The 27,879-nt window shown below is 37.0% G+C and overlaps 1 protein-coding gene across 1 annotated transcript; it reads left to right on the plus strand.

The window, feature by feature from the left end:
* Positions 1-419: 419 nt before the first annotated feature.
* On the plus strand, positions 420-26,906 carry LOC137399289 (mucin-17-like). The gene is made up of 3 exons (XM_068085330.1): positions 420-503; positions 9,464-10,014; positions 23,127-26,906. The coding sequence occupies exons 2-3, from the start codon at positions 9,546-9,548 to the stop codon at positions 26,657-26,659; spliced, it is 4,002 nt and encodes a 1,333-aa protein (XP_067941431.1). The 5' UTR covers positions 420-503; positions 9,464-9,545; the 3' UTR covers positions 26,660-26,906.
* The last annotated feature ends 973 nt before the right edge of the window (positions 26,907-27,879 follow it).

Raw genomic sequence — 27,879 nt, forward strand, 5'->3', positions numbered from 1 at the left:
TGCATTGTGGGAAGGGGATAATGCATGTAGAATCTTTGTCTCAGGTCATATTTACAGATCTGCTATCCCGCTCTTAGCTAGGGACTTCCAGCCAGCATTGTGCATTGTCTTCATTACCTCTTGGCATTTTGTTATTGTGTTTCATTGACTCTTTTCTCAGAATTTCAATGAAGCCGATTACGCGCCCATTTCTTGCATCATCTAATGTAACTTGTCAATCTAGTTTTTCCTTATTTTCTGTGTCAAACTGTTTCTGGTAGCCAAGACTTAGGCCATTCATTACTGTAATCCACCCATCCTTAAAGTTTCACAACAATTAATTGATTTGAATGTCATGGCTAGTCAGGTCATACGATTGGATACGGTTGACTAACTCCCGCTGCAGTAATCTATTCTGAAAGAGGCCAGCAAGTGTGCAGCCTTCAGTTGATTGTCTACCATCTCATTATAATGGCCGCTTGTTTTTGTCTGAAGTGAAGACGGTGTCCACTAGGAGAAAGGAGGTAATGCTTAACATCAAGTTTGCGAATTTTTGTACATTCAGGCAGTAGTTACAGTTATGGATAGCTGAAAACAAAACTGCTTTTTGAGAATCATATCTAGTATAACCTAATTATGAAGTATTTTTTTTCTATTTCGTTGTCAACAGCAGAGTTGTTAAATGATCCTATAAAATTCATATAACTGCTACTAAAATCATTGATCACTCTACTGGATACCAACTTATTGTCATACATTTGTTGTTCGACTTACCTGCTCAAATGGAAAGAATAGTGGTGTGTTCTTGGTAAGAACTTATGTATTACCAGAGTAAATTGCCTTTGAATATGCTGTCACCGTGGTATCAGTTCGGTATGATACTTTAAGGGCACTGTTTAGCAACTGTTATTGTCTGTGTCTTGTGCCACAGACACTCGGATGAAGTATGTTACTGTTTTTAAAACAAAAACTTGGAAACATACAGTTTTTGTAATGAATGCGAAGAGGCTAGCAGATGCTGTTCTTGGAATCATTTAGGAAAATTTTAGGTGTCGCAAATCACTAATTTTAAACTAGCTGAGTGGCAAAACTATTCTCATTATAAAAGTTAATAATTGTGGGTCGATATGCCTTAGTTTGGTTTCTATCATAAAATTTCTTTTTGCTCTTTAAAATATAGTCTCATGATCTTCTTTATAAATGAAAATCTGACTCATAAACTGAAGAACAACTGCACAAACCGCTCTTCTCTGTTCATGTGTGCTGACTCCAAAATGATACCGCCGTACAAGCACACCAGGAGTGTTCAAAACAAAAAGTTCTTCTCACACTCAATACTTCTTACTGCACTTCAATTTGTATCACCCTGAGCAGTCCTCCTTGCTATTTACTAAGCTTCCATAAAGCGATAGTGTAACGACGCCTAGGTGCGCTAGTGTCGAAGCACTACGCAAGGCCGACATACAGATTACGTTTCCGTAGGGTGCTATAATAGTGGAGCGATAGTTATGCGATGCCTTATGTATGTCAAGGTCACAAGGTGCATAAGTCAACATATGAAGCAACAAGACAACATCATTGGGCGCTAAATTGCAGCGCCATATGAGAATGTCTCTACAATATCTCTGTATGAAAACTTAGTAAATGATACATACGCATGAACTTCAATGGTAGCAAAGGTTACAATGTTCTGTCCGTTAGCATGTTAAAGGTGTTAAAAAATTAGCTTGGTTCATGTGGGAGATACAAGTGGTGTTAATATTTGGCCTGGGTGTAGTTGCTTTTTCTGAGCTGACCTATCCATCACTTGAAGACTAAGACAAGGCAATACTTTGACACATGATATGCCCCATCAATCCAACCCGTCATAATGCGATGTAAGCTAGAATGTTTTGAAACCGTTTCACTAGGTGGTCATAGCTAGTGATTAGTCCGTACTAGCGGAGGGGTAGTCACAGTTGTGTTATCTTTGTTTATAGTTTATATGAACAGCTAGAAAAGCTGATAGATAAGAATGCTTTCTCTCATTCACTCAAAAAAGCCATCCCTATCACTGTATCAGGCGTGTTGCTACATCGGGTCATTTCGCCTTGCTAGCTCATCATACATTATGTATTCTTTTGAGATACCATGGCTCTTTTCTTTGCTGCTCTTTACAAGAGCTTAAACTCGAAACATTCATAATGAAAGCTAAATGGTTTACCAGTAAAAGTGTCAGCCCTACGAGGAATCTTTGTGAATCCATTTGAAGAGATTTAAGTTGAAATAAGAGCCACACTTTTATATCAATAGGTAGTTTGAATAGAAAATTGTGTGAAGTTTTTATGTGCATGACCCGACTCATAGAAAGCATAGGTCAATCGGTTTTTAGACGAATGCTTATTTACTCAGTTGTGGTGTAGCAGGGAGTATTCAGCATACTTTCATGATAGCTCAAAGCTACTGATTTCATTAAACTAAAATCACCGTTTTTACAAAGCAATGGCATGCTGAAGTATGGATCGTCACAGAAACTGTCGGGTCGTTACTTAAGTTCGTCAAAGAGCCAGGCTGATCATTGTATCATCGGTGGACGAAAACTGCTGTTACTTTGCGTACCATCACACCGATGAATCTTTGGCAAACAATCATCCGACAGGGCATCAAAAACCATTGGCAAGTTCAAACGGATATGATCAGCACAGGGGATACCCATATAAAGCGGATTCCATGTTTCAAAGAAATATTTTCTAGTAGTTGCTACTTGTATGTAGACTGAATTCTTTTATAGAGTGTTGTTGTTTTTATGTTTGCATGTCAAGTTCACTACTCATCATCCTATTTATAATGACAGTGTTATTATAATTAATTAGGCAATTAAATATTATATACTAATTATTATGACAGCAATTTGTTTTTGTAGTGGCAGCAAGTAGTTTTGTTACAACAGTGATTCAGTTTTTTGAAGTTGTGTACTTTTAATAGTCAGTGAAGATTAGTTGCATTTCTAATTTTAATCAAAGATGCGTTTATGAAATTAGAATATATAATGTGTACGTTAATAAATACCATAATAATGTTAAACTTGGCAATTACTAATTCCTTGCGTTAAACAGTTTTTTACAGTCCACAGTAAAATCTTCTGAATTTCAAAACCTTTGTTTTTTTCATCAATGGGTTCAAGAAAGCTTAACCAATTCAGTGATTATTGAAATACCATTTGGCTCAGTACATGTACAATGTGCATTGCATATTGAATACATAGATAATGCTAGGCACACATGAATCTACCGGTAGCTTATAGCTAAACCGTGGTTACATGTTGGCCTACTAAGAATATATTTCGTATAATAATAGTATAATAATATATATATAAAAATGGATCAATTTCAAAATTTATAAAAGTTCAAAAACAGCTCATTCTTTCTCTTTTATCATTATTGCTGCTTTACAAAAACTCCTGCTTTTAGAATTTATGCATCGTTAAACGCCTTTCAGGCTCATAGACATCAATTTTACAACGGTGTCCATATAGCATGTGGCTCATAGTTTAAACACAGTGTACTGTCTTGCTAAGATAGAGGTTGAAATGTATAGAGCTTGTTGACTAGGAATTCTTCTAGATAACCTGTCAAAGGAAAGTTTCTTAATCTGATGTTTGGCACCAAAGCTCTCGAGATATGCTTTAAATGATATCGGCCGAAGGTTTGGTATGCTGGTTTGGTTTAGAGCCTTTGCTTCTTACTTGCTAATACAGGTTGCTAGGGTACGATTTTAGCATGTTAGGCAGTTTTTTAAAATTATAAATATTCATTGGAGATTTAGCTCTTCTACTAATTAAAACCAGTTTCTCAAAATAGAATAATCTACTTACTTCTATGCATAAAATGGCGGGCATTATTAAAAGCAGTGAATCTGTGCAACCACTAATGCAGTCTCTTGCTCAACCTTAATCACTATGGTAACGGTAAACAGGAAATTATAAGGATTCTCTATTTCTTTCCAGCTGACTGTGTTTTTTATTCTTAGAAAAAGTATTGTATGTGTAGGCCTACTAAGACTGAAGGCTGGTGCACACTGTTTCGTCACATGTCAGGGCTGTCCTCATGGCAACTATTCGTCGATGATGTACACCGTAAACTGATTACATTACCCAGGTGGAGTGGATATGTCGGGAGACATGGCTGCTGTCAAATTTTCCCGATATTGAGTATCTACAACACTTTATGCAATGTGCATAAAGTGCACACTTTGTGCACTATTTTGTCGATGGTGAATGGCTGTCACGGATTGCATAATTTTCCTATACGTCCTTTCATGATAGTTGCTGCAAGACGAGTATTTATCATTTCAGCGACCACATTGTGTAACGATGAGGAATAGATTTGTGATGCCCTAGGACACTTATATTTCGCTAGTATTTAGTTTCGTGAGTAGCATCCGGAGTAAAATTTCGCTGCAATTTAATTTCGTAGCTCTGATGAGTGCGAAAATATAGTGATGTGAAAATAAATGCAGTGGAAAAAACATAATTAGATTCCTCAGGTTCGGTTCACCAGTAAGAAAAATGTTTTAATTTGGGACTAGTTTAAAATTGTGAACCGCAGGTAGAATTTTGTGGCCGAGATCGATAATGCAATTTGATCGCTTGCTGCCATTTGTTTCTTGGACTATCAATGAACAAAGCTATTTAATTCCACGTTTTCGCTCGTTTGTTATGATAGTTTAGTTTCGCTCATGAAATTTTCACGAGAGGATGACTCCGCGAAAACGCGAAAGTTAGATGAGGCGAATACTAGAGTAGCGTGAAAACTGTTATCACAGTTGATCACCGATATATTGTGCAATTGTCGCAGACGTACTGAGATACTAGTGCGAACCATTCTTAACTGGGAACTACTGACCAGAATGTTGTGAAAACTTTCCTGGCCAAGCAGTATACACTGAACCTTTCACAGTGAGACAATTGTTCAGGGCATGTTGCTCTTTCTCCCATACAACATCATCATTCATCCAGGCAATGCTGTTCATGAAATTAATTGTGATTTGTCATTTCCTATGCCGTTGTTTGATGAGCCCTTTCAACCACATATAAATTTCCTTGAAGTTCGCAACCTCTCCATCTAGCATGTCATTCCTGCTTCATTGAGTTTGATTGTGGTCAGCCATTAGGTTGATTGGATGCTGGTAATATGCCTACTTGTACTAACAACAAACTGGTATTTTTATCAGTTATTATAGACTGTGCAGCCGTTGAGGAAAAGCTTACTGGATAGAATAGCATCCAAGAATAGCAATAACTAGGTGCTGTGTCGGTCCCAATGTTCTTATGACACAGGCGAGCTTGTTTCTGGTTTGTCTCTGTGGTTAGGTGACACTGTTCCTCATGTTTTTAATTGTGATGACAAGGGTTTTGTGTTTATAGTAACACAGGTTTGGCTGGTTTTCATCCTGCTTTTCTGATGTACATCACTGGACTACCACTAGCAGTGAGATGCTTAGGCAAGATGGTGTTTAGTACCACATTGGGCTGAAATGCTTGAATGGGGCTAGTACGTCTCGCAGTGTGTTACGATTTGTCCATAATGCATTTGTATCGCTTGTGTCTCATTGGCTAATATCATTAGCCAATGAGTCATGTTATGCATGGAAAGGGTCCTTTAAAACACTTATTCTGATTATTACTGATTGTAAGAAATACTGTTGATTTTGTACATCTATTGGGGTGTATACAAACAGCATGGACTAATAATAAAAACCCTGATTCTACAATTTTGTGTAGCCTGCGTCACCATTGTTAGCTCCGTGGCTAACATGAACCCAAAAAAATCCACGGCGTATTAAAAATCTCTTTTCACAAAACTTTTAAAGAACATATCTCACACAACAGGTGAAATTAAACGATCACTTGATTTTCAAGTAACACATGCTTGAAAATTAATTGTCTATGTAGATAGAAGTTGAATTGAAGCCATCATCAACAAATCTCTACTGCATCCTTGTAATGGCTATGTGAAACACTTTTTCCAAAGATGTTTTCGGCTTGCCAGTTTTTCCCTGTGCGTATTATGGGCAATGTTGACAACGTCATGAACATGACTTATCACTTCATAAGCAATCTTAATGATCATTTTTCACAAATATTAGAAAATTTTATCGGAAAGTATCGATATGTTTCTATCTTTTGTGGTTATTTATTTCTCATTGCCAGGATGAATTTGATTTTTGATTTCAAAATTTGATCACAGTTAAAATGCTCAGATCAAGCGAAAGTGCAAAACTATGACATCTATAGCTGCGAAGAAATCGACAGAATAGAGATGCGTAAGGCTGCAACATGAACGCAATAGTCGATATCAACTATAGCAACGATAGCAACTAGTCACATCAGTTCACACATATTTTTTTGCTGAGCATTTTAATTGGGATGAAGTTTTGTAGATTTTAATTTTAACCATCCTGGCAGTCAGATCACCTCAAACATAAAAAACAATCGCAAATGATAAAAAAATGTCAAAACTTTCCGATAAAATCTACCCAAGTTTTGTGCAAGTTCATCTTTAAGACCTGTTGAGATATATTTTTGGTTTCTATGGAGCAAATCCATTGTTTTAATGACTTATATATTTAGGTAAGAAACTCAAATCACAGCTTCCGTAGCCCTAGAAACAATTCTTACTAACAATGTAAAACCAAACTTCTTTAGCTTAAACCTGACACCACTACATCTGGTGTTAATACTTGGAGTGCAGATGGCATTTAACCTGCCTTCTCATCCCATCCAAGAGCCACCAATCACTGTGTTTCCATGACATGCATACTTCGCAAATTTGAGCCTATCTGCAAGCTAACCGCATCATGGAAACGGCGTGAATCCGAAAGCTAAGCGGGTTTTGCAATTCACAAAATTTATCGAATCTATTTTGGTTGGAATAATGTAAACAGCACTTGTGAATGATGTGCATTAAAATACCGCGACAGCTATTCCATTAAAAATTTTTTTAATTATTCTATCATCCTTGATCGAGTTTCACATGTTTGCGTCAATAAAATGTGCGTCGCTAACTGTGGTGCTAATTATTAACTTATAGTGTACAATTCCTCGCCTTTTTTCAACAAGGCACCAGAGTCAATCCACATCATGCGGATGTCCATAAAAACACTAAATTCGCAGTAACACAGTTGTGCACAACTCCAAATCAGCATAATGGGCATCATGAAAACATAGTGGTTGGCAAACATTGCTAAGTGAAGCATCACGATTTATAAACAAATGACAATTCGACTACTGCTGCTATGCGCTTCCTAAATGATTATGCAACACTGACATGTTTATAGATAATAAATAACACAATCAGCGTCCTGATCCTCCAACAAATTCTTTTACGCTTACAATAACCAACATTTAAAAGAAAACTGGCTTTAAAAATTATCATCAAGCAAAATTTGAACATGGCTGACTCAAAGGCGCCGAACCCTTTAACAATCTATATAAGAACTGTATAGGATAAGCTCCAGTGCTGTCACACTAGTTATTGCTCATGAACTATAGCTTCGCGAAATGGCCCTTTAATTGTTTGGTGGTGACTTTTATAGTAGACAATTTAAAAATTGCCACCATTCATTTACAGAGATATCACCAATCGTATAAACGATATAGTATAATGGCGATTTATCTCATACCTGACAATTTTCAGAGGGAACAATAGTAGAATTGAAGCACAAGGGCATTCTAGTCTTATAATAAGCTCGTTCCATGACCTTTCTCGCACGCGAATTAAATGTTTGTAATTATCACGAACACAAAACAGTTTCTTGTAAGCTGAAAACAAATATAAACAAAAACTTATACATTTTTTTATAATATCGGGATATATTACAAATCATCTATTTGCGATATCGAATAATCTGGTGATTTTTGGACATCGTGTAGCTGTATAATGAACCAAACTCATTTGGTGGATAGATGCCGATGTGTAAAGTGTCAGAGGATAATCATAAGTACAGTGGACCTTACGACACTACAGTGGACCCCCGTCATACGATTTTTATTCATTCCAGTGTTGGTATCATAAGGCGAAAATGTCGCATAGTGGGGTATAAAAAGCAATAGTAATTATCTAATTTAAACACCCCCTGGTAAAACTCATAAAAATGTTATATATGAATGGTACATATTAAAAATTAGTAACAAAATAGTATGTTAACCTTAGTAACCATAGTTACCTACCGTAACTGTTGTGTATTTAATGCATTTACTAGGTATGATCTGAAGTAAAATGTAATAACACAATGTATTATGTGCAGTATGTACCATGGGGAATTCTTACCTTCGAGACAGCCGTATAACATAAATTTTGAATTTGGCTTAAATTAGTTTAGCTTACTAAACACATATTTGAAGATAAGTTTTAGTATGTAATTTACTAAACTTCAGCTTTGTCATAGGCTAAGATTGTATCACTGATCTGGTTTTGGTTTCGTTTTGGCTATAAGTTATAACAAATAACGCTGAGCTAAGAGAGAGCGAGCATCATATCTCTTTCATGCGTTGTAGAAGGGATGTCACCAAATAGCGTATTGGCATCTTCGTTATTCCGACGTATATAGCACACCAACTGCCAAATTTGAATTTCGAGATAAATTTTTGTTGATATCATATGACGAAAGAAAAAATGCCATTTAGCGGAGGTAAAAAAACGCCGTGTTCCACATCATAAGGCGAGAAAATTGTATAACAGGGTCATCGTTACCCGAGGGCTTACTGTACTGAGTTTGTCATGGCAGTGGACATTCAGAAGAGGCTCAGCAAGGGGCTAACTTGTTAGTCATGAATACTTTTACTGAATTCAGTACTGTTATTATTCAGTTACTGTGGTTGAGAAATATCTTTTGTCATGGTTTAGTTTCCTGCTATGAAGGCGAGTTTCTATATAGATCATAAATAACCCAATCGCACAAGTTTTAATTAACCTTTGTGCTGATATTCAAGCCAAATCTCAAACTAATATCTGTCAAGCACATTTTACATGGTTTTCAACTTTTTATGGTTGATGACTGCATAAGATTCCGATGTGGTGTCTCGTTTTTTAATTTATTTGATTTTTTGTTTAATGATGATTAGCGATCACAGTTATATCATTTCAAGTTTGAATTACACAAAATTAATCTATCATTTCACTGTAGAAGTTAGAGCATGCACTCTTGAATGCTAGCTATTTTACATTTGGTTGTTGAAGTCTGCATAAATTATAATTTCCATTCATTGGAGGAGCCTTCATAAAACCTCATTTTGGACGAAATACTGTAGGAGAAAATGTCAGAGAAAAAGCTTCTATGAAAAAGTTAAATATTTACAGTTTGATTGTTACTTTAGCAGAACAAATCTCTGCCATGTGGAATTGGTGATTTCAGCAGCTTGCCTAAGAAGCTGGTTTAGATTCTAACTCCTTTGCTGCCTGTAGCTTAGCCAACATCGAGAAATTTACCTACTGTTTGTTTACAGAGTACAGGTCACATTTCTGATGCTGACTATGCGAGGAAGGAGATTGGTTCTAATCACGGTCTAGACACTCTCTCTTCACAGCATGCGTACGGATTTGATAATCGTCATAGCGATTGTCGGTGCATTAGTCGTACTCCCGATCGCTGTATTGGTAGTTTCAAGGGTCTGCTGTGGTTGTCTCAATGCGTGCAGTGAGGACATCGAGGACAGGAGAAGACGACGACGACGACGGCTCTCTGCAGAATCTTCCACATCTGCATCAACCGAGCAGTTGAATCCCACATTGAGAGAGAAAATAGCATTAGTCGAAGGACATGACCGATTGGTGAGGGAAACTGGAGTGCGGCTCGACGATTATCCTTTCATACCAGACTATGAGCCAATTATAGTGATTCCTAGGGTACACGCACAACAGCGGGCACCAGTACCAGCCCCCCGTACTGTGGCCGATGGAGGGGAGGTAGTGGCACGCAGACCTTTGCCTAGTAAACCTGATTCAGATTCATCTTCTGCAAGAGCCTCAGTTTCAAGCTCCAGTACGTCGTCTGAGGGTAGGTCTTGTAGAAACAGCATTCTAATTCAAATCTATAACTTTATCTTACAGTTTAACTTTAGTGCTATAACAGAGCTAGCTGTAACTTCTGTGATGGTATCTCTTTGAATCCATATAAAAACTGGAATGTCATGGAATGGTCATCCAGCTACCTAAATACTCAAATAATCAAGACTAAATTTTATTGCTGATAGTTTTATTAGCTTATCCCCTTTTGTCTTCACTGATCAGTTTAATTCAGAACGTGGCAGGAAATGGCTAGAACGATATTAATTTTTTACAAGGCTTCGTACCCATGTTTTCGCGACTAACAAACTTCCATTATTTCATTTCAAATAGCAAGCTTAAAGATCAATTTACACAGAATCTTTGTTAATTTTATTAGAAAGTATAATTTTTTTATCAGTTGCGATCGTTGTTGATATTTGAGGCGATCTGATTGGCGGGATGTTTCAAGTTTAAAATTGATAGAACTTGATCGTGGTTAAAACCACGATTTTTCTCTCAGATCAGGTGAAAGTGTGCGTATGATGTGTATAATTGCAAAGGGACTGACAAAATAAAGACGCGTAATGCATCGACTAGAATGCAATAGTCGATATCAATTATTGCAGCGATAGCAACTAGTGACATGAATTCACATATTTTCATTCTTTGTGTTTTAAACGCGATCAAGTTTGATTTGATTGATTGTTTCATTGATTTGATTGATTGTTTCATTGATTTGATTGATTGTTTCATTGATTTTAATCTAAAAACATCCTGGCAATCGGAAGAGAATGGCAAATGATAGAAAAATACCGATACCTTTTGATAAAATCATCTAAAATTGTATGTAAGTTCTTGTTTGATAGGTTTCATCTTTATAGGTTGCAGAGGTTTAAGTTTTTCAACAGGTTTCAATTTTTAACATATTGAAAATGTTAAAAATGCCCCTATGATTACATTCATTGTAAATACATGTTATTAAGACATGTGCAGATGTTTTTACTCAGAAGTGTTCAGAGAACAATATTTCCATGTAAATCAACTAATGTAAGTCAACATTCAATACTGAAAATGCAGGTAGCAATATTCATAGCCACATCTCATAGATGATTGGCTACTCTAGTCGGGATTTTCCTCATAATGTAATTTAGCTACATTAACTCAGTTTTTATATCGGAATTTTTTTTTGGATCTAATAGATTGCTAGTGTAACTTTTTTTGGCCTTCATGCCCTGTTCATATTTTCTATGAGACGTAAGAAGAAATGAGACATAATTTTGTCAGATCAGTTATTTTTTGGTAAAATCTCTCAGTTGTGTTCCGCTCACCGATTCTTATGGAATCACTCACTATCATTGTTCCCATGACACGCAAATTTGAGCACTCCGCAAGTTACACGCATCGTAGAAACGAGTAAATCCACAAGTTAAGCGAGTTTTGCGATTCGCAAAACTTTATCGAATCCACATTATTGCGAATAATGGGAACAGCACTTGCGAATGATGCGACTAAAACCATAACTGCCATGAACAACTTTTATTGTATTTACTAGGTAAATCAGACACGCTGATTCCGATTTTGTAATCAAAATAAAGATTAGGCCACTAATTTTCAGAGTAATGAAGGATTTTTTATAGCGTTTTAATATCGGTCTCGAAAACAACACGATCGGCATAACAAGCTCCGCCCATAAATACGTGACGTAACCTAGCTTTTTAGCAACAGAAGTTACGTAGGGATGTTTAGACCGATTTAGAATAATAGAGATGGGTGTTTTAAAATCCATTAATATTTAAATTCAGCCTTAAAAATAATAACAGTCTTTTCTGAAAGGTAGATAAGCTATTTAGCATTGCATATTTAAAAAGCGCGATAACAACGCTAGCTTGTGATAATACCGCGCTTTTTGAGCTCATTTTTCTCGGCGTCCAGCCCATTTAAACGTCATGTAACAAGCTGCGAGCAATTTTAAATAGTTTATATCCCTTTCATAAAAAACTGAAATTATTTTACAGGCTGGATTTAGATAATAATGGGTTTTAAGACACCCATCTCTATTATTCTAAATCGGACTAAACATTCCTAACTTCCATTTCTGAAAAAGCTAGGTTTCGTCACATATTTATGGGCGGAGCTTGTAATGCCGATTGTGTTGTTTTCGAAACGGATATTGAAACGCTTTAAAAAAGCCTAAATGACTTTGAAGGTTAGTGGACTAATCTTTATTTTGAGTACAAAATCGGAATCAGCGTGTCTGATTTACCTAGTATTTACGATAAAAGTTGTTCGTGACAGTTATGGTTTAATATACCATGCCAGCACTTCCTATTTTAACATTTTCAATACTTCCGTTCATTCTTTCTCGATCGAGTTTCACGTGTATGCATCGCTAACACGTGAAACTCGGTGTTAATGAAAAGGGTGTCTCGGGAAAGGGGTTGATAAGGAGAAAAGGGTTCGGAATTATATTTCTATATAAAAGAATGGGGTTTGCGTTTTGGTCAAACCGTGAAAATGATAGGGTTTTTCTTTCGCAGCTGATTTCGCTAAACTAGACAAAGTATTAAACCATCTTCTGTACTTCAAATGTGTTGATTCATGCGCAGAATTTCTGCTGATTTAAAAAAACTTTAGAATGAAGCTCTGGATTAAAAACTCTAGCTTTTACAATAAAAGTACTGAGTGTACGTCAGCCAAAAATCTTTCTCCACAAAAATTATTTGAGAATGAGCTAAAAATTGCATAGTGAGATAGTTTGTCTGTTTTATTCTACATTAAATACCAAGATGATAGAAAAAAGTAAGGTGCAATGAGGGCCCATATGCGACGTAGCATGGTAATTTGAGGCACAAAGCCTGAGTTACCAGATGAGATTCATAATGAAGAAAACATGGATAGTCTAAGCAAAATAAATCAGAACAAATCTATCCCAGAGAGTCCAGCGAGTACTGCTTCAAAGCAGCCCTAAAACCATCATATCTATTAATTTTCCTTAGCCAAATTGGCGAGGAATTCCATGCTGATGACACAGAACACATTAGTTAAAGAGTTAATGCAGGGCTTTGGGTTGTGGAATGAATTACATGAATAGCTGCATGCACTTAATAGAATATTTGCTTCCAAATAAAAGAGTTTTAGCTTACGAAGAAACAAGATAATCTCGCATGATGAGATTTGACTGGACTCCTAACTAAAATATGTCAATACTAAAAGTTAAGTTCATCTCTTATTGGTTTTGTGAGACTGCTTGTCACTCCTTCCCAGCGCAGATCGATTATTGATTATTGGTTATGAACTTTTGATTTGGACTTTCCAATATCAGTATTATTATTATTAGCATACCTTAAATTAGGCATAAGAAAGAAACAAGGTTTAAAAGTCAATCAAGTTATAAGGCAGATCTCTCTATAACGCATTTTTGAGTTTTTTGTAAACATCTTCTTTTCCTGATTTTTGTTGAAGTTTTTTCCTTCTTTTCTTAATTAACAGCTTTTAAACTTTGCTATATATCTTATTATTTATTTCAATGATAAAATTGAGTACAAGGTCATCTGTTCTTTAACCTTAATTATATGAGACCATGTTATACATCATCTAAGGTGTAATTAGCAAAGCTGGGTGGTTAATCTCCGAGCCTCTAATAAGGTTATAGTTGGCTTTCTTCCTTTACCGCACTTGCTGTGAGTGCCTTTATCAATGATATTTGATAACATAGCCTAGATGTAGTTCCTGCTCGTTCATATACCCTGAAGGCTGAGGAATCATTCCTTTGTTTCGGGTGTCTTACCTAGACTTTATCATGTAGATTAAATAAGCAAATATGATTAACTACTCACTACCGGATACGCTGCTTCTTAGTAAACTGACTCTAACAGCAGTAGCTACAAGGCATAGTAGGCTACATACACTTGTGTCTCTTATCACCCTCTAGAAATACAGTCAAAGAAACGTATTCAGAGACAAGACCCATTGTCATGCAAAGCGCTCCCGGCTCTTAAGTTGACTAGCTTCTGTCATGAACAGGTGTTGATTTGGTCAGCTAAAGGCTGGTTCACACTATATAGCCGCATCTCGGGTTGATGTAACAATACTTTGGTGATCGTCGATGATGACGGTGTTCAAACTCATAAACCCATCTGCGTTTGCATCAGTAAATACTCCATGACGTACTGTTCTCTTTTTTGTTTTTAATTTTTCTTGAAATAACTTCTTTTTTACGCACTAGAATCAAATACTAGTCCTGCAGCAATTATCATACACAGAAATAAATAGATCACGTTATCCACAACATCGAAGAACCATCGGTATGAATTGGTACACATTGTTCAGGCTGTCGTATAAAGAAGTATTAATTAACTTAGCATGTATATTTCTGTTAATTTCTTTTTTTTTATTTTAGTCTCTTCACTTTCACTGATAAAACTGATTCACAGAGTGTACTTCTTTGAATTAGAGTTAAATTCTCACTCTAATTTTATACTGTATGTTCAAAGCTATCTGTTTTTGAGATTATTCATTCATGCCACAAGAAAGGATGCTAATGAACTCAACAATGGCTTTAGTGCTAGCAAGTAACTGTGATGGTAGCATTGTAGTCGTAGTAGCAGCAGTAGTAGTAGCAATAGTAGTAGTAATAGCAGTAGTAGTAATAGCAGTAGTAGTAGTAGTGATAGTAGCAGTAGCAGTGATAGTAGTAGTAATAGTAGTAGTAACAGTAGCAGTAGGCCTAATAGTAGTATTAATAATAGTAGTAGTAGGAGTAGTAGTAGGAGTATCAATAGTAGTAATAGTAGTAATAGTAGTAGTAATAGTAGTAATAGTGATAGTAGTAGTAATAGTAGTAGTAGTAGTAGAAGTAGCAGTAGTAGTATTAATAGCTCAGTAGTAGTAATAGTAGTAGTCGTAGTATTAGTAGTTATAGTAGCAGTTGTAGTAGTAGTAATAGTAGTACTAGCAGTAGTAGCAATATTAGCAGTAGTAGTGATAATAGTAGTAGTGGTAGTAGCAGTATTGGTAGGAATAGTAGTATTAATAGTAGTAGTAGGAGCAGTAGTAGTAGTTATGGCAGTAGTAGTTATGGCAGCATTTGCTTTGGAAAACTTAATACATTAACGCTAGGAGTGAAATCTTTCAAAGTGCGTAGAACAGGCTTTCATCGTCAGAAGTGGTCATGAAATGTGTTTGTACTGCGAGTCCACAACCCAGGCATCTGTGCCATTATGTAAAACATTTTTCTTTGGTCAAAAAGGCAGTCAAACGTCAGCAGCAACTTTGTGGCTCTAAAAATTAAAATCTCTTTCCTCCTCCATCATTTGAGGCATGACTCACTGTAATACCACACATATAAGTCTCGCTCCACAATGCGTACTCTTACTGATATTAGAGATAAGGACTCCTTTTATTTTCGTAGAGATCACGTGCTGATCTGGTGGCTGTCAAGGCCTGGGGTATCATGTTATGTGAATCATCTGATTCATATCCCATCATTGAAATTAAACAAATCTAATAGGGCATCTGTACAGGGATACATTTGCTAGTGTAAAGACTACACAAGCTGATGATTTAGGGCATCGTGAAGGCGCCCTAGAAGATGTACAGACATGCTAGTTATTCTTAGCTATGCTTTGTGCATAGTTAATCTGGAGTACTTTAGCTTGCTGTCTATCAATCTATCTTCATGGCACTTTCAGTGACTCGTGGTTACCTTTCTCTGAAACTGAGTTATTGTACATTTTTTTAAATTTTCCTTGAAACAAAGATTAAACCCGCCTATACCTATTGAATACATTGTCCGAGCGTGTTCAGGCCTCTATTAGTAAGACAAGTTGGGCATGCTAGTCACTCCTGATTTGGCACTATGCCTTCTCTTAATCTAGCCTTTGGTCCTGCTAGTTAGCTGTTATCTTAACCAACTAGTCTACTTTAGTCATTTTTTGCATCTTTAGGTCATTACTGCCACGTAACAATATGAAAATTTTAATGCGCATTAAGCTATTTTATGTTTATACAGTAAAACCCTGGGATACTATTTTAATCTGTTTCGGAGTTTGGATCGTAAAGTGAAATCGCCGCATAGCCGGGGCTCATAATACCTATGCTTTCTGAAGCATCTATTTTGGAGAAATACCTATGCAAAGAAGCCTGTTTCCGGTGGCTGTTCAAAATATTTATGAAATAGCACTTGCGCATGCTATTAACACTGTACATAATATGGCTCGTGAGAATTTTTTTTAGTGTTTGTGCTATAAATCTGGCAAGGTTGTCAAATCGACCAATAGCTTTCCTTATTTCGACTAGCGTCTCATATTGCCTCAGCCTATTAGCCTACCCTAAGAACACTTATATTTCGCTAGTATTTAGTTTCGTGAGTAGCATACAGAGTAAAATTTCGATGCAATTTAATTTCACAGCTCTGCTGAGTGCGAAAATATAGTGATGTGAAAATAAATGCAGTGGAACAAACATAGGCCTAATTAGATTCCTCAGGTTCGGTTCACCGGTAAGAAATTTTTTTTCAATTTGGGACTAGTTTGTAATTGTAAACCGCAGGTAGAATTGTGTTGCCAAAATCGATAATGCAAGTTGATCGCTTGCTGCCATTGGTTTCTTGGACTATCAATGAACAAAGCTATTTAATTCCACGTTTTCGCTCGTTCGTTATGATACTTTAGTTTCACTCATGAAGTTTTCGCGAGAGGATGACTCCTCGAAAACGCGAAAGTTAGATGAGGCGAATACATAAGTGTCCTAGAGTAAGAGAGGATTTCGGCCAATGAAGAATCTGCATCTTAGTAATTTTTGTCTATACAGTATGGCAGAGGAAATACCTTAACCATGGGCCCCGAAAATATCGTATTCGACAATGTACCCTGAAAAAACCAGATCCTAGGGTCGCCGTATCCCGGGGTTCTACTTTATTTCTAAGAAATAAAACTTAATTCAATGTGCCGACAGATAGTTAAATGTAAATGAATGATTGTTAGTGTTAGCAGCTAATCCTTGTTAGTCGTAGAGCCATCTATCGGGAGGTCTAGTCTGTTCGGCAATTGTTTAGCATTTTAGCTAAGCATATCCTCCGTACATAAATTAGGTCATGGTCGAGAGCGCAGGCTACATGAAAACTTTCTTTTACAACAAAAAAATGTATCAAAACTCCTACTTGTTACATCATATTATGCCTCTACAGCTTGTAGAGGTTTAATAAGTCTCTTCACCTTACTATGACCTTGTAAGATGTTTGAAGATCATACACCATTACCCAGCCATTGCATTTCAATTTACAAACTTGGTGGTTTCAGAGATTTCTGACGACCTTGTCTTATATAGGTCGCAGTTTTATTGCTCAGGTTTTGTATCAATGAATCCTTGAAAAGCATTCATTGGGCGGGCACCGTGGAGGACTAGCATGCATAATGCATGCCAAAGTGTCTGAGGTTAGCAGGAAGAACCCGATAGCTATTAGAATGACTCTGGCGGTCCGGCTGTAAGCGAAGGGTATTACTAATTCCACTTGTTTTCTGGCAGGCTCTGACTTGACATTCCTGCTCATGAGCTAGGCATCACTTCATATGCTGGTAACTGGCAGCTTGCGAAGCTAGTTCTGCGTTCTATGGTCAAAGTACATAAAAACAACAGGTTCAAGTGGGCTTATGTTTTTGATATTCAACCCGTGATATATTATTTATGCTATAAGTAGTAAAATCTCTTGGATAAATTTAAAATTATTAGCTTGTAGAATTGTTACAGAAATCGTAGGAAATTTTTGATTGTCTTCTCATTTCTGAGCATCTTTGTGAAAACCATTAGTAAACAGGAAATAAGACATGATTCATTTTAAATATCGAATGCAATGTGATCTAATACAATTGGTATCTCTTCTTGGTAACCACGCAAACTTGTTGGTTATTGCTCATTGTATTGAAAATACGTCTTCTTTCTTAGCTGTTTGAAATCATGTTTTAAAAACATAAAGGTCAACTGACAGCGTTTTTACATTACATATATTTATACCCTTATAATCATGTCGCCTATATAAAACTTATCTTCAAAGATTAACTTGCATAGAATTTCAGTCGATTCTATCAGATAGTAGGGCCTTTCGGTATTTTTCTATTATTTGTCATTGTTTGTGATGTTTGAAGTTGTACAAGTGCCAGGATGTTTCAAGATGGATATCGATAAAGCCTGATTGCAGTGAAAACGCTCAAATGTGGCTAAAGTGTTATTATGAGGTATATTGTTGCAAAGAGACCGACTGAATAGATACGTTTAAAGCTTCAACTTGGACATAATAGCTGATATCAACTAGTGAAGTCATCTCCCACGTATTTTCTTTCCGAATATTTTAATCGTGATGGAGTTTTCTTGATTTTCATCTTGAAACGTTCTGGCAGTCAAATATATCAAAAAAATCTCAAATGATCGAAAAATATCGACGATATTTTCTGATAAAATCTCCGTAAATTGTGTGTAAGTTAATCTTTAAGCTTATAGCTATGAGTATATAATCACAAGATGTTTGTGGATGTACACAATCCACCATAAAACTGTTATCCTGAAATACATCATCGTAAAAATGCATCTGAAAAATGCATCATCGTAATTGAGTAAAGGCTACCCAGCCAAATTAGTGGCACCAGCAGTACTGTACAGGGTTGAGGTTTCAACAGCCCATAGCCTGAGTAATTGAAATGAACCTATAATAGTCAGTCACAAGACAAACTAGTGAACAAGCTTTCACATGCTTAGGGAGAAAACCTACCCGCTAATAGCTTAGCATTATAAAAATGCCAGCCGTTATCAGTGTGCTTTCTTCATCGCACAACATGAGAGAGAGTGAACTTTGAAGCATTTCTCAGACTACAATTGTATAGACAAGCGTTTATCGACATCTGTATTACCCAGGAACAGCAACCAACTAGATGAACTTGACTCGATAAGTCTGTCTGTCAGCTGATGCCGATCTGTCAACCTTGACTAATGTTAGGTCATCTTGACCTAATAAACTATGCGCTGTTTACTGCTGCCTCCATCAGCTGTTCATGAAAAGACTACCTGCTGCTTTTTGTATTGGATAATTTGTTTACACCTTCTGGCTGGCTGCAGTTGATAACACGATGGCACTGCTGATGTTTCTCTAACATTACCATGTCCATCCAGCTACCAGACTGAAGTTCTGTGTTTCCTGATTTTTTTTACATTTTATCACAATAATATGTTAGATACCATAAGCTGGCCCAATTATAGATGCCTGATTCCCTCCCCAAGATTGTAGTAATAACTACTGTACATAAAATTTTGTTATGTTCAACCGTGGTTTGCATTATTTAGTTACTATAGGTTCCTATGCTCCTCTATTAGACATTTTCGCTTTACGGTCCCAACACCAGAAAGGATTAATGTCATATGGTAGGGTCCACTGTGAATCATTTCATAAACATTTTTGGGTAATTTTATAGAATGTATCAGACATTATTTGAGTGGCTGCAATCAAAACTACATTGGAACCTTCTTTAATCAAAGGCTAAGCATTTCGATCAGTTTCTAGCTGGGTAAAGAAATTCCTATTTCACAATAAAAAAATTAAATAATCCGCTGATGATTTCCTTATACGTATATACAGTCAAACATGGATAACTCGAACTTCAAGGGACCGAGCAAAAGTGTTCGAATTATCAGAGCGTTCAAGTTATCAGAGCACTGTCACAAGTCCATATATTTACTTATTTATTAGTAGATACATGTACATATACAAACTATAATATAAATCAAAAGCACAAATGGCTTGTTTCAAATTAAATGCTTCTAATGTAAAGTTTAAAACGTTTTCACGAAAAAGTATAGAGATTTTTCTATCACTTGAGATTGGTTTGTTGTTTGAGGTGATGTTATTGCCAGGACGTTTTTCAGATTGACATTGGCAAAACTTGATCGTTGTTGAAATGCTCAAAAGAAAAGACATTTTTTTCTTTTGGGGTTTTACCCACGATCAATTTTGCCGTTTTTTCTTGAAGTTTATGCAGATTACCTTACTTTACCTGGGATTCGTTAAGAGCAACACTCCGAGGCAGTTCAATTAGAAGTTTTACGAGGTTTTACGGTACATTCTATATCACTCACGCTTTTTAATAGATACTTATTGAATGTACATACGTATTCTGTGTTTAGGTCAAACGATGAATAGTTTTTTGTAGCTCAGACAACGTATACGTTTAATTACAACATTTTTAAGACGTTTTAAACATTCAACATTCCGACGTTGATTCAACACGGAATCAACGTCGGAAAACTATTCATCACGGGTTAGCCGGGTCACGCACTCAAGGATTTTCGCCATGCACATACAAAACAACATGCGATTTTTGTTTTGTATGTGCGTGGCGAAAATCCTTGTGCGCGTGACCGGTTAGCCCGTGCTATTCATCGTATCGCAGTATAAATCAAATTTCACCAAACTTTTAGAAAAGTCGTTGACAAAAATATTTTGCCGATGGTGGTAATAACGACGCTTATGAATTACGAAAAGATGAAGTTTACCTCTATGGCTTTGAATAAAGTGATTTTCTAAAGCGATAACAACCGTTTCGGTAGCCGTTTGGCAAAAAACAGTTCGAATTAACAGTGTTGAGTTCGAGTTATCTATAGCAATTTATCATTACGTGGGAACGGACCAAAGAAACTGTTCGAATTAACCATGTGTTCGAGCTATCCGTGGACGAGTTATCCATGTTTGACTGTATATATATATATGATGTTATATATATATATGATGTTATATATGGCGTTACAGCGCAACGTCACTAAAGCTTGCTCTCCAGGCTCTTATTAGTAAGTTTAGCAATACGTATACTAGCTTGCTAAAATTAGCCATTGGCAATGTGCCAGGCTAATGGCAAGTGGCAGTCAACTACATTACCTGCCACTGTTTGTAAGCTGTTTTTAATACCTTTGCAACGCAGGACATTTAACTAGTCTCACTATAAATTCAATACAGTAATGTCTCACTACTTCGCGTGTGGGACACCTTATGCAAGGTTGTTTATAATATTGTGGTTTGCCCAAGATCTGGTGTTTGGGGCCCTTTAGGGAGCTTTATGTAACAGCGGTAATAGTAAGATAGCAGAGGTACTACTTATGTTAAGACAATTATGTTGAAGTTTGTTAATGCTAGAAAATAAGTCGTGTTAATTTTCAAATGCAACGTAGAAACTAGCATTGGTGTTATATATTTTGGTTTCGATGCTAATCCTTTAAATGATGTAACAATAGTTATTTTGGACTTGCTACTAGTCAAGTCAATTCATAGCGATTTTTTAATTTTTGTGAAAGCCTAATGTTCAATCTTTTCAAAACTCTAATAGTACTGTGGTTCTGGGAAGGCCTACTTAGGGTGCAACAATCTTGCAACTTACAAACAGAATACCATTCAAGGTATTTAAATTATATAACATATATATATACATATATATGCATTATATATATTTGTGCTTATCAGTGTACTCTTAGAATCTATCCATAACTCTCGACCATACTGAATGGTGAGTAAAGTTATGACATTTTTTGAATTGTCTGGTAGGTGTATCAAGCGGAACACGGAGCAGCTCCACAGCATATTTCGAATTACAATAGTTTTTTTAGAGTAATTGATCCACTAGCATAAACCAATTACAATTGTTCATACCACTTTTCTAACTTTTGAGCCAAAATAAACCCCAACATGAGTTGTCACAAAAAAGACTCCTCATAAGCTTACTTGTTGAATTATTATGATCCACTTAGTATTTTCCATGTTTAGTTTGCTCTGGTTGATTTTAAAATATACTTTACTAATTCACCCGGGCTTGTAACTGTTAAATCAGGCATTAAAACTTGCTCCTGTAAGGTACACCTTTTACATAAACTAAACTTAACGCAAAGAACTTATGTAAAGTTTGTATATTGTACTACATAAGAAATTCAATATAACGTAAAACATCAAGTTGGTGCATGTTCTCAAATTCAATTTGAATATGGAGAGTCCATAATTAGCCTTAAAAAATATTGTGTTGTCCTTTGCCACACTTAGGAGAGAAAATGTAATGCTTATCGGGATATTTGTTGTATATGTATTTTTACTATATTAGACACGTATCAGACAGCATTGACCTTGCTGTAGAGAAAGAAAAATCGATTTAAATCGACATATATATAGTGTGCACCTATCTTAACATAGCATAAAATAACCATAATTGTAGACGCTAAGTCAAGTGCAAATGGTAGGAAACCAGGGAAAAGTTGTTAACACAAACCAATAATACCACAGTTACTGTACAATCATTAAATTAGGATGTTAATTTTTGGTTAATTTGAAGTGCCGGCAAGGTGAGTTTGAGTCTTAGAACATATTAGAATATTTACATAGATTTTAGATTTTGTATAACATAAAATCGCTATAACGTAAACAGTCTCTGAAGGATTACGTAAGTTGCAGGAACATCTACTGTATGTGAATATGCTGCATCATAATCATTAAGCTTTTAGTACCAATGAAACCTCTGTGGAATCTTATAATTATGTCACAAGTTTAGCAAAAATTCTTCAGTTGTGACTCACCATTGCACAGCTCTGTCAATGTATTTTGTAATAGATAAGTCGCAACAATAGAAATGGCTGCATTTACATCCGGGTTATGATTAGCTGTTTTTGCGCTGTACAATTATCATAATTAGTTTTCTGTGCCCATTTCATTTCAAAATCTTTCTAAGTTACTTTTGGACGAGCATGATATTAGATATTGAAGACAAGTTGTTAGGCATGTTTTCATCATGCTGAGCGATACACTAACTTCTTATACACATGTACTATCGTCGGTCTGCCTCTATTTGTTTGGTCTGGCTAAAAGGTCTTTTCTCTTCCATTCCCATCTTTCCTTCATGAAAACTGCACTTGCTAGCGTCTGTCACTTTGAATTTAGTTCATTATCTGTATCGCTAACTATTTATGTTATCAAATGGAAACTGCCTCCATGTTTGGCAACAACAAGCAAATGTGTTGCGATCATTTCATAGTCGATGAAAGAGTGTTCAGGACATTCCATCATTTTACATGGTTGCTTGTTCAGTTAAAATGTATGTTTCATTTTAGATGAAGAACATGAAGTGACTCCTCTTCTTGCCGCTGCTGCACCTATTTATGCTGTTCCAAGCTCTGTCAAGAATCAGCAAAAGCCTGACCATACAGTTATTGAAATGCAAGAGATTCAAACAAACACACCATCAACAGCTCATCATGCTTCATCACAGGCATCGTTATCTCCTTCACCAACCACACCTACTGTTACTGAGTATTTACCACACGTAGTTGTGCCTGTTTCAGAATTTAATTTGGATTCTCCTTTGCCTAATCCTGTTCCGGTTGAAGAAAAACAGTCTAAAAAAGTTGATCATCCGCCGGTTCCTCCGCCTAGGTCAACATCGACAAAAGAAGAGAAAGAAACCTCTTTTGAAAGCCAACCTCAGTTACACAGTTCAAATGATCCCCTATCTTCCGATAGCTCGTATGTAGGTTCAGATGATGGAGACAGTTCTTCGTTGAATGAGAGCGACCTTGAAGACGACGGATCTCTCTCTGACTCATCGTCAGATAGTAGCGAGAGCAGCCGATCATCAAAAGAAGTTAGCAAGCCCAAATTGCCAGTCCGTCGCTATTCGCCGTATATGGTAAAAGAGCAAGTTACTTTGAAGTCTGGTGATGCTAAGAAGCCTATTGGTGATGAGAGTTCTGCCGCTGTGTATTCATCTTCAGATAGCTCTACTCCTCCATTAATCAATTTCTCCGAATCACCGCAGCAGTCCAAAATGCTGGATCCTGCCAATAGTGAGAGCTTGCCCAACTATGATCCCATGACCCCTTTTCACGATTCAACAGCTTCTGTTCATGACAGTGAGGTAGCAAAACCACTGTCATTTAGAGATGTCACTCAGTTGCCTGAAGTAAGGTCAACATCTTCGGAAGAAGACAAAGTCACATCTGAAGACAGGAAACCTGACAGCATTTATGGAGATGAAGACAGTCAGTCAGTTCAAGAACTCAGTACTTCATTAAACAAGAGCAACCTTAGGGATGAAGGGTCTTCGTCTGATTCTTCATCTGATAGTAGCAACAATAGCCAGTTGTCCACGGAGGCTAAGGAGTCACAATTACCAGTTCGTCGCTATCCACCGTACATGGTAAAGGTCTTGCCTTCTGAATTTCACGCTATGAGGAAGTCTAATGATGCTAGGAAGTCAATTGACACTGAGCGCTCTGATGCAGCAAGTTCCCCTTCGAATGGTGACACTCCACATTCAATTGACTTTTCTAAACCGCACCAACAGTCAGATGTAAAGGAAACCATCAACATTGAGACTTCACCCAACTGTGAGAACCATGATTCATTGTTTTCTCCACTTACAGTCTCAGACATCTCACTCCATGATAGCAACGACACAACATCAGTGGCATCTGGGGGAATGGTCCAGTTACCTGTGGTTTCAGTAACGGATGAATCACCAGCAACTCATGAATTTGATGCAGAAGTCTTACCACAACCCAACTTAGGCACTCACCAGCCTGTCTCTTTACTTTCACGTGGAGATGAGCCACTGTCCCCACCTTCGAGTGAAGACCATTCTCCAATAGTCGGTAAAAATGAATTTCCTTCTTCACCTGCTGATAAAAATAAATCTGAAATGACGATTGAAAGCGTAGAACCTTTAATTTTAGTTGATGAGCTCAGTTTTCAGCCAAACGCTCAAAAAGAAGACGAGCAGCCTATCTCAGCCACTTCATCATTTTCTCCAGTTGATGTGCACCTGAAAGAGTCGCATTCCCTAGTTGACATTGATCAAGTCAAGTCTACCCTTCCAACTGCTGATACACCGCTATTTTCACCATCTAATGAGAGCATGTTGGTTTCTTCCATTGCCAACAAAGAAGAAACTTCTCCTATACAAACGAACAGTGATGAGTCGTCTGACAGTTTGACTGACACATCATTTGCGACAAGTGAGGAAAAGAGTCAAAACACCTCACCACCTGGTGAAAATGTGGCTGTAGCGCGTCCTGTTACAGGGCCAGTACTTACTCAGCCACCTGTCAGGATGTCTGTGAGTCCTGTTTTATTTGAAACAGCAATGGAAAAATCTACTAGTGAATCAGTTGATGAAAAAGGTCAACCAAACATTCATTCGTCACTCAAAAATAATGAATTGTGTGCTTCTTCTTGCAAAAGTGAGGAAGATAGCAGTTTACCAACATTTGACGAACAAAGAGCAGAAGTTCTACCAAACGATGAGCGAAAAGCTCTCACCCCACCATTTTCAACAGAAAATACCCAGGCACATTCCACAATTGACCAACAGTCACAGCTATTGCCTAAAACTGCACCAGTAGACCTTACCTTGCCAACCTTTGCACTACAACAATCTGATGATAAAAGGCCTGTTGTGGAAGAGGATCTGCGGCCCAGTTTAAACATTAATTTAGCAGAACCTCTCACAACTCCGAATGAAGCCATAGAAATCTCTGAACCTCCTATGGAGAAAGCCGAACCAGTTTTGCCTACAGCCGACATGCCAATTTTGATAGAAAACAAAAGCAAAGATGCCATTGTCTTTGAAACAGATACCAAACAACCAGCTTCTCTCTATTCTGACCCTGAAAAAAAACTTTGTTTAGATCAGCCTCCCATTGACACAACTGAAAAACCTGTCCCTCAAACTGCTTACGAGATGAGCAGTGAGGATTCACTTTCAGACAAATTGGAACCATTGGCGACAGAAGATGTTGGCATCGAGTCAAGCGAAGCGCAGTTTGCAAAATCAGAAGCTCAGCTTGCGGAAGATAAAAGTGTTGCAAAGGAGATAGCATCAGAGCATGACAAACAATCTCCAACAGCTCTGGAGCCACAAAAAATTGAGGAACGCCCTCGCGAGTCGATCACTGATGATGTTTTTGGGGCTGTCTCCGGTGCTGTTGAAGAAATGTTTACTACCTCTCCGTTTCCTGTTGCAGCTCAATTCATGGCAACCCCTCGAGCTAACACAGATTTTGTCAGTGGTGAAGAAGATAACCCTTCTCCAATGCTTCCTCAGAAAGAGGTCTCCGTGTCATCTGATCCTGCTAAGACAGTTTTGGAGACCCCGTCTGACTTGCCTGCATCGTCATCAATGATAGGTCAGCTTGTCGAGGCTGTAGAAGATTTATTTGCCCCCAATCCTACATTCGATAATGGGCCTTCAGCACAGCATGGGTCTCTTCATGCTGCAGATGCAACTAAGCCTTCAAGTGATTCAATTATTACCTGTGCCGAGAGCCTGCCTCCTGTGACAACAACTGCCCGTACAGCAAGTGCACCAATGACAGTAACACCATCTCATCCACCCGCTCAAGTCTCCCCCAATATTACTGAGAATGAAGGTGCTTATGAGCCAAGTACTTTGTTAGCTCGTCCTCGTGCTAGGTTACCACTATTGGTCCCCGAGTTACCCGCCGCGGCAGGGGAAGATGGCTCTTTGATTAGCTATAGCGACAGCAGTGACTCTTTAATACACTCCCCATCAACTGATGTAAGCGGTGATGCTGATCTCGGTGACAGGTCTTCAGCTAGTAACAGTGACAATAATGCCTATGAGTAATCCTGGCCTTGGCTCCTGCTGAATGTTGAGTTTATCTTAAAAACCATTACTGCTTTGTGCTATGACTTCGAATGCAATATGAGCTAGCTCTCTCTGGTCAAGGTTTTTTTTAATAAAACAAACCTTTTTATTTATCAAAGATATAATACTATGATATACATAATCTTATTTTATTATGGTACATTACTATACAATATTTACTCGATGCCTATATTATTGACAATATATACGCACTACCAAATGATTACACATGTCAAAGTTTGTGTTTATAAAAACATTACATTTTCAATAGTAGCAGGAATCGTAATCGATTGGATGTAGTGTAATGTGCATGTTTCAAAATGACATTTAGGTGGGCTTGTCATTAGAAAATTGGTATACTAGAGAAAAAACTGGAAAAAAAAATTGACTTTTAATGCTAATTTGGTTGAACGATGCAAATTTCCTAAAACTACTCATAATTTTGATGTACCACAACTATCCAGCAGCAAGCTATATTAGTACAATAAGTCGTACTATACAATGTGGTGTTAAGTTTGGTATAGCCAGTCGATATTGCGTGATTTACTGCATTTAGTTAATGTTACTACCAAGCAAATCAATTTGTGAAATGTAAATTCATTTCATAAGTGAGTATGAACACCATTCGTTTGTTGCTCTTTTCTAGCCTGTTCTCCTTAGGATATGGTTCACTTACTATTTCATGCCTGCAAAGCATTGTGACTAAATGCACTTTTCTACAAGACCGCCCACTGAAGCAAACATTTTATTCATTGTCGTCAATAGACCTTTATCTGCTAAATGTAGCCACATAGTTGCTAATGTAGCCACAAGAGCTGAAAATTTGAATTCTTTTGGAGTTGCCCTCTTTTCTTATCTAAAGCATATAGTTGGCAACTGTTTGTTTTCAAGTAAATCAGTCCATTATTAACAAATAATTCTATAATATGCAGTTGTTATGTTATATAAATGGAAAGCCTCAACTTATATAGCTTTGACAAGCTGCCAAGCAGCTAGAAATATGTGACAGCCTACTTACGTGTCTTTTTTATAAAATAGTCTGGGTGCATTAAGGACGGCTCAGAACCCAATTACATAGCAACATGGCTGACATGCTATTAACCAAAACTAAAGAATTATTTTGTTAGTGCGCTAGTACTATAGTTGTCTATACTCAAATAATACTTGTTCTACCACGAGAGAATAATTCCTTCGACTAT

The sequence above is a fragment of the Watersipora subatra genome, chromosome 7, assembly GCF_963576615.1.
Source record: "Watersipora subatra chromosome 7, tzWatSuba1.1, whole genome shotgun sequence".
NCBI classification, from domain to species: Eukaryota; Metazoa; Bryozoa; class Gymnolaemata; order Cheilostomatida; family Watersiporidae; genus Watersipora; species Watersipora subatra.

Coding starts and splice junctions, on each gene's coding strand:
- LOC137399289 (XM_068085330.1), top strand. CDS start 9,546: ATGCGTACGGATTTGATAATCGTCATAGCGATTGTCGGTGCATTAGTC. Junction 10,015..23,126: donor CTCCAGTACGTCGTCTGAGG/GTAGGTCTTGTA, acceptor GTTTCATTTTAG/ATGAAGAACATGAAGTGACT.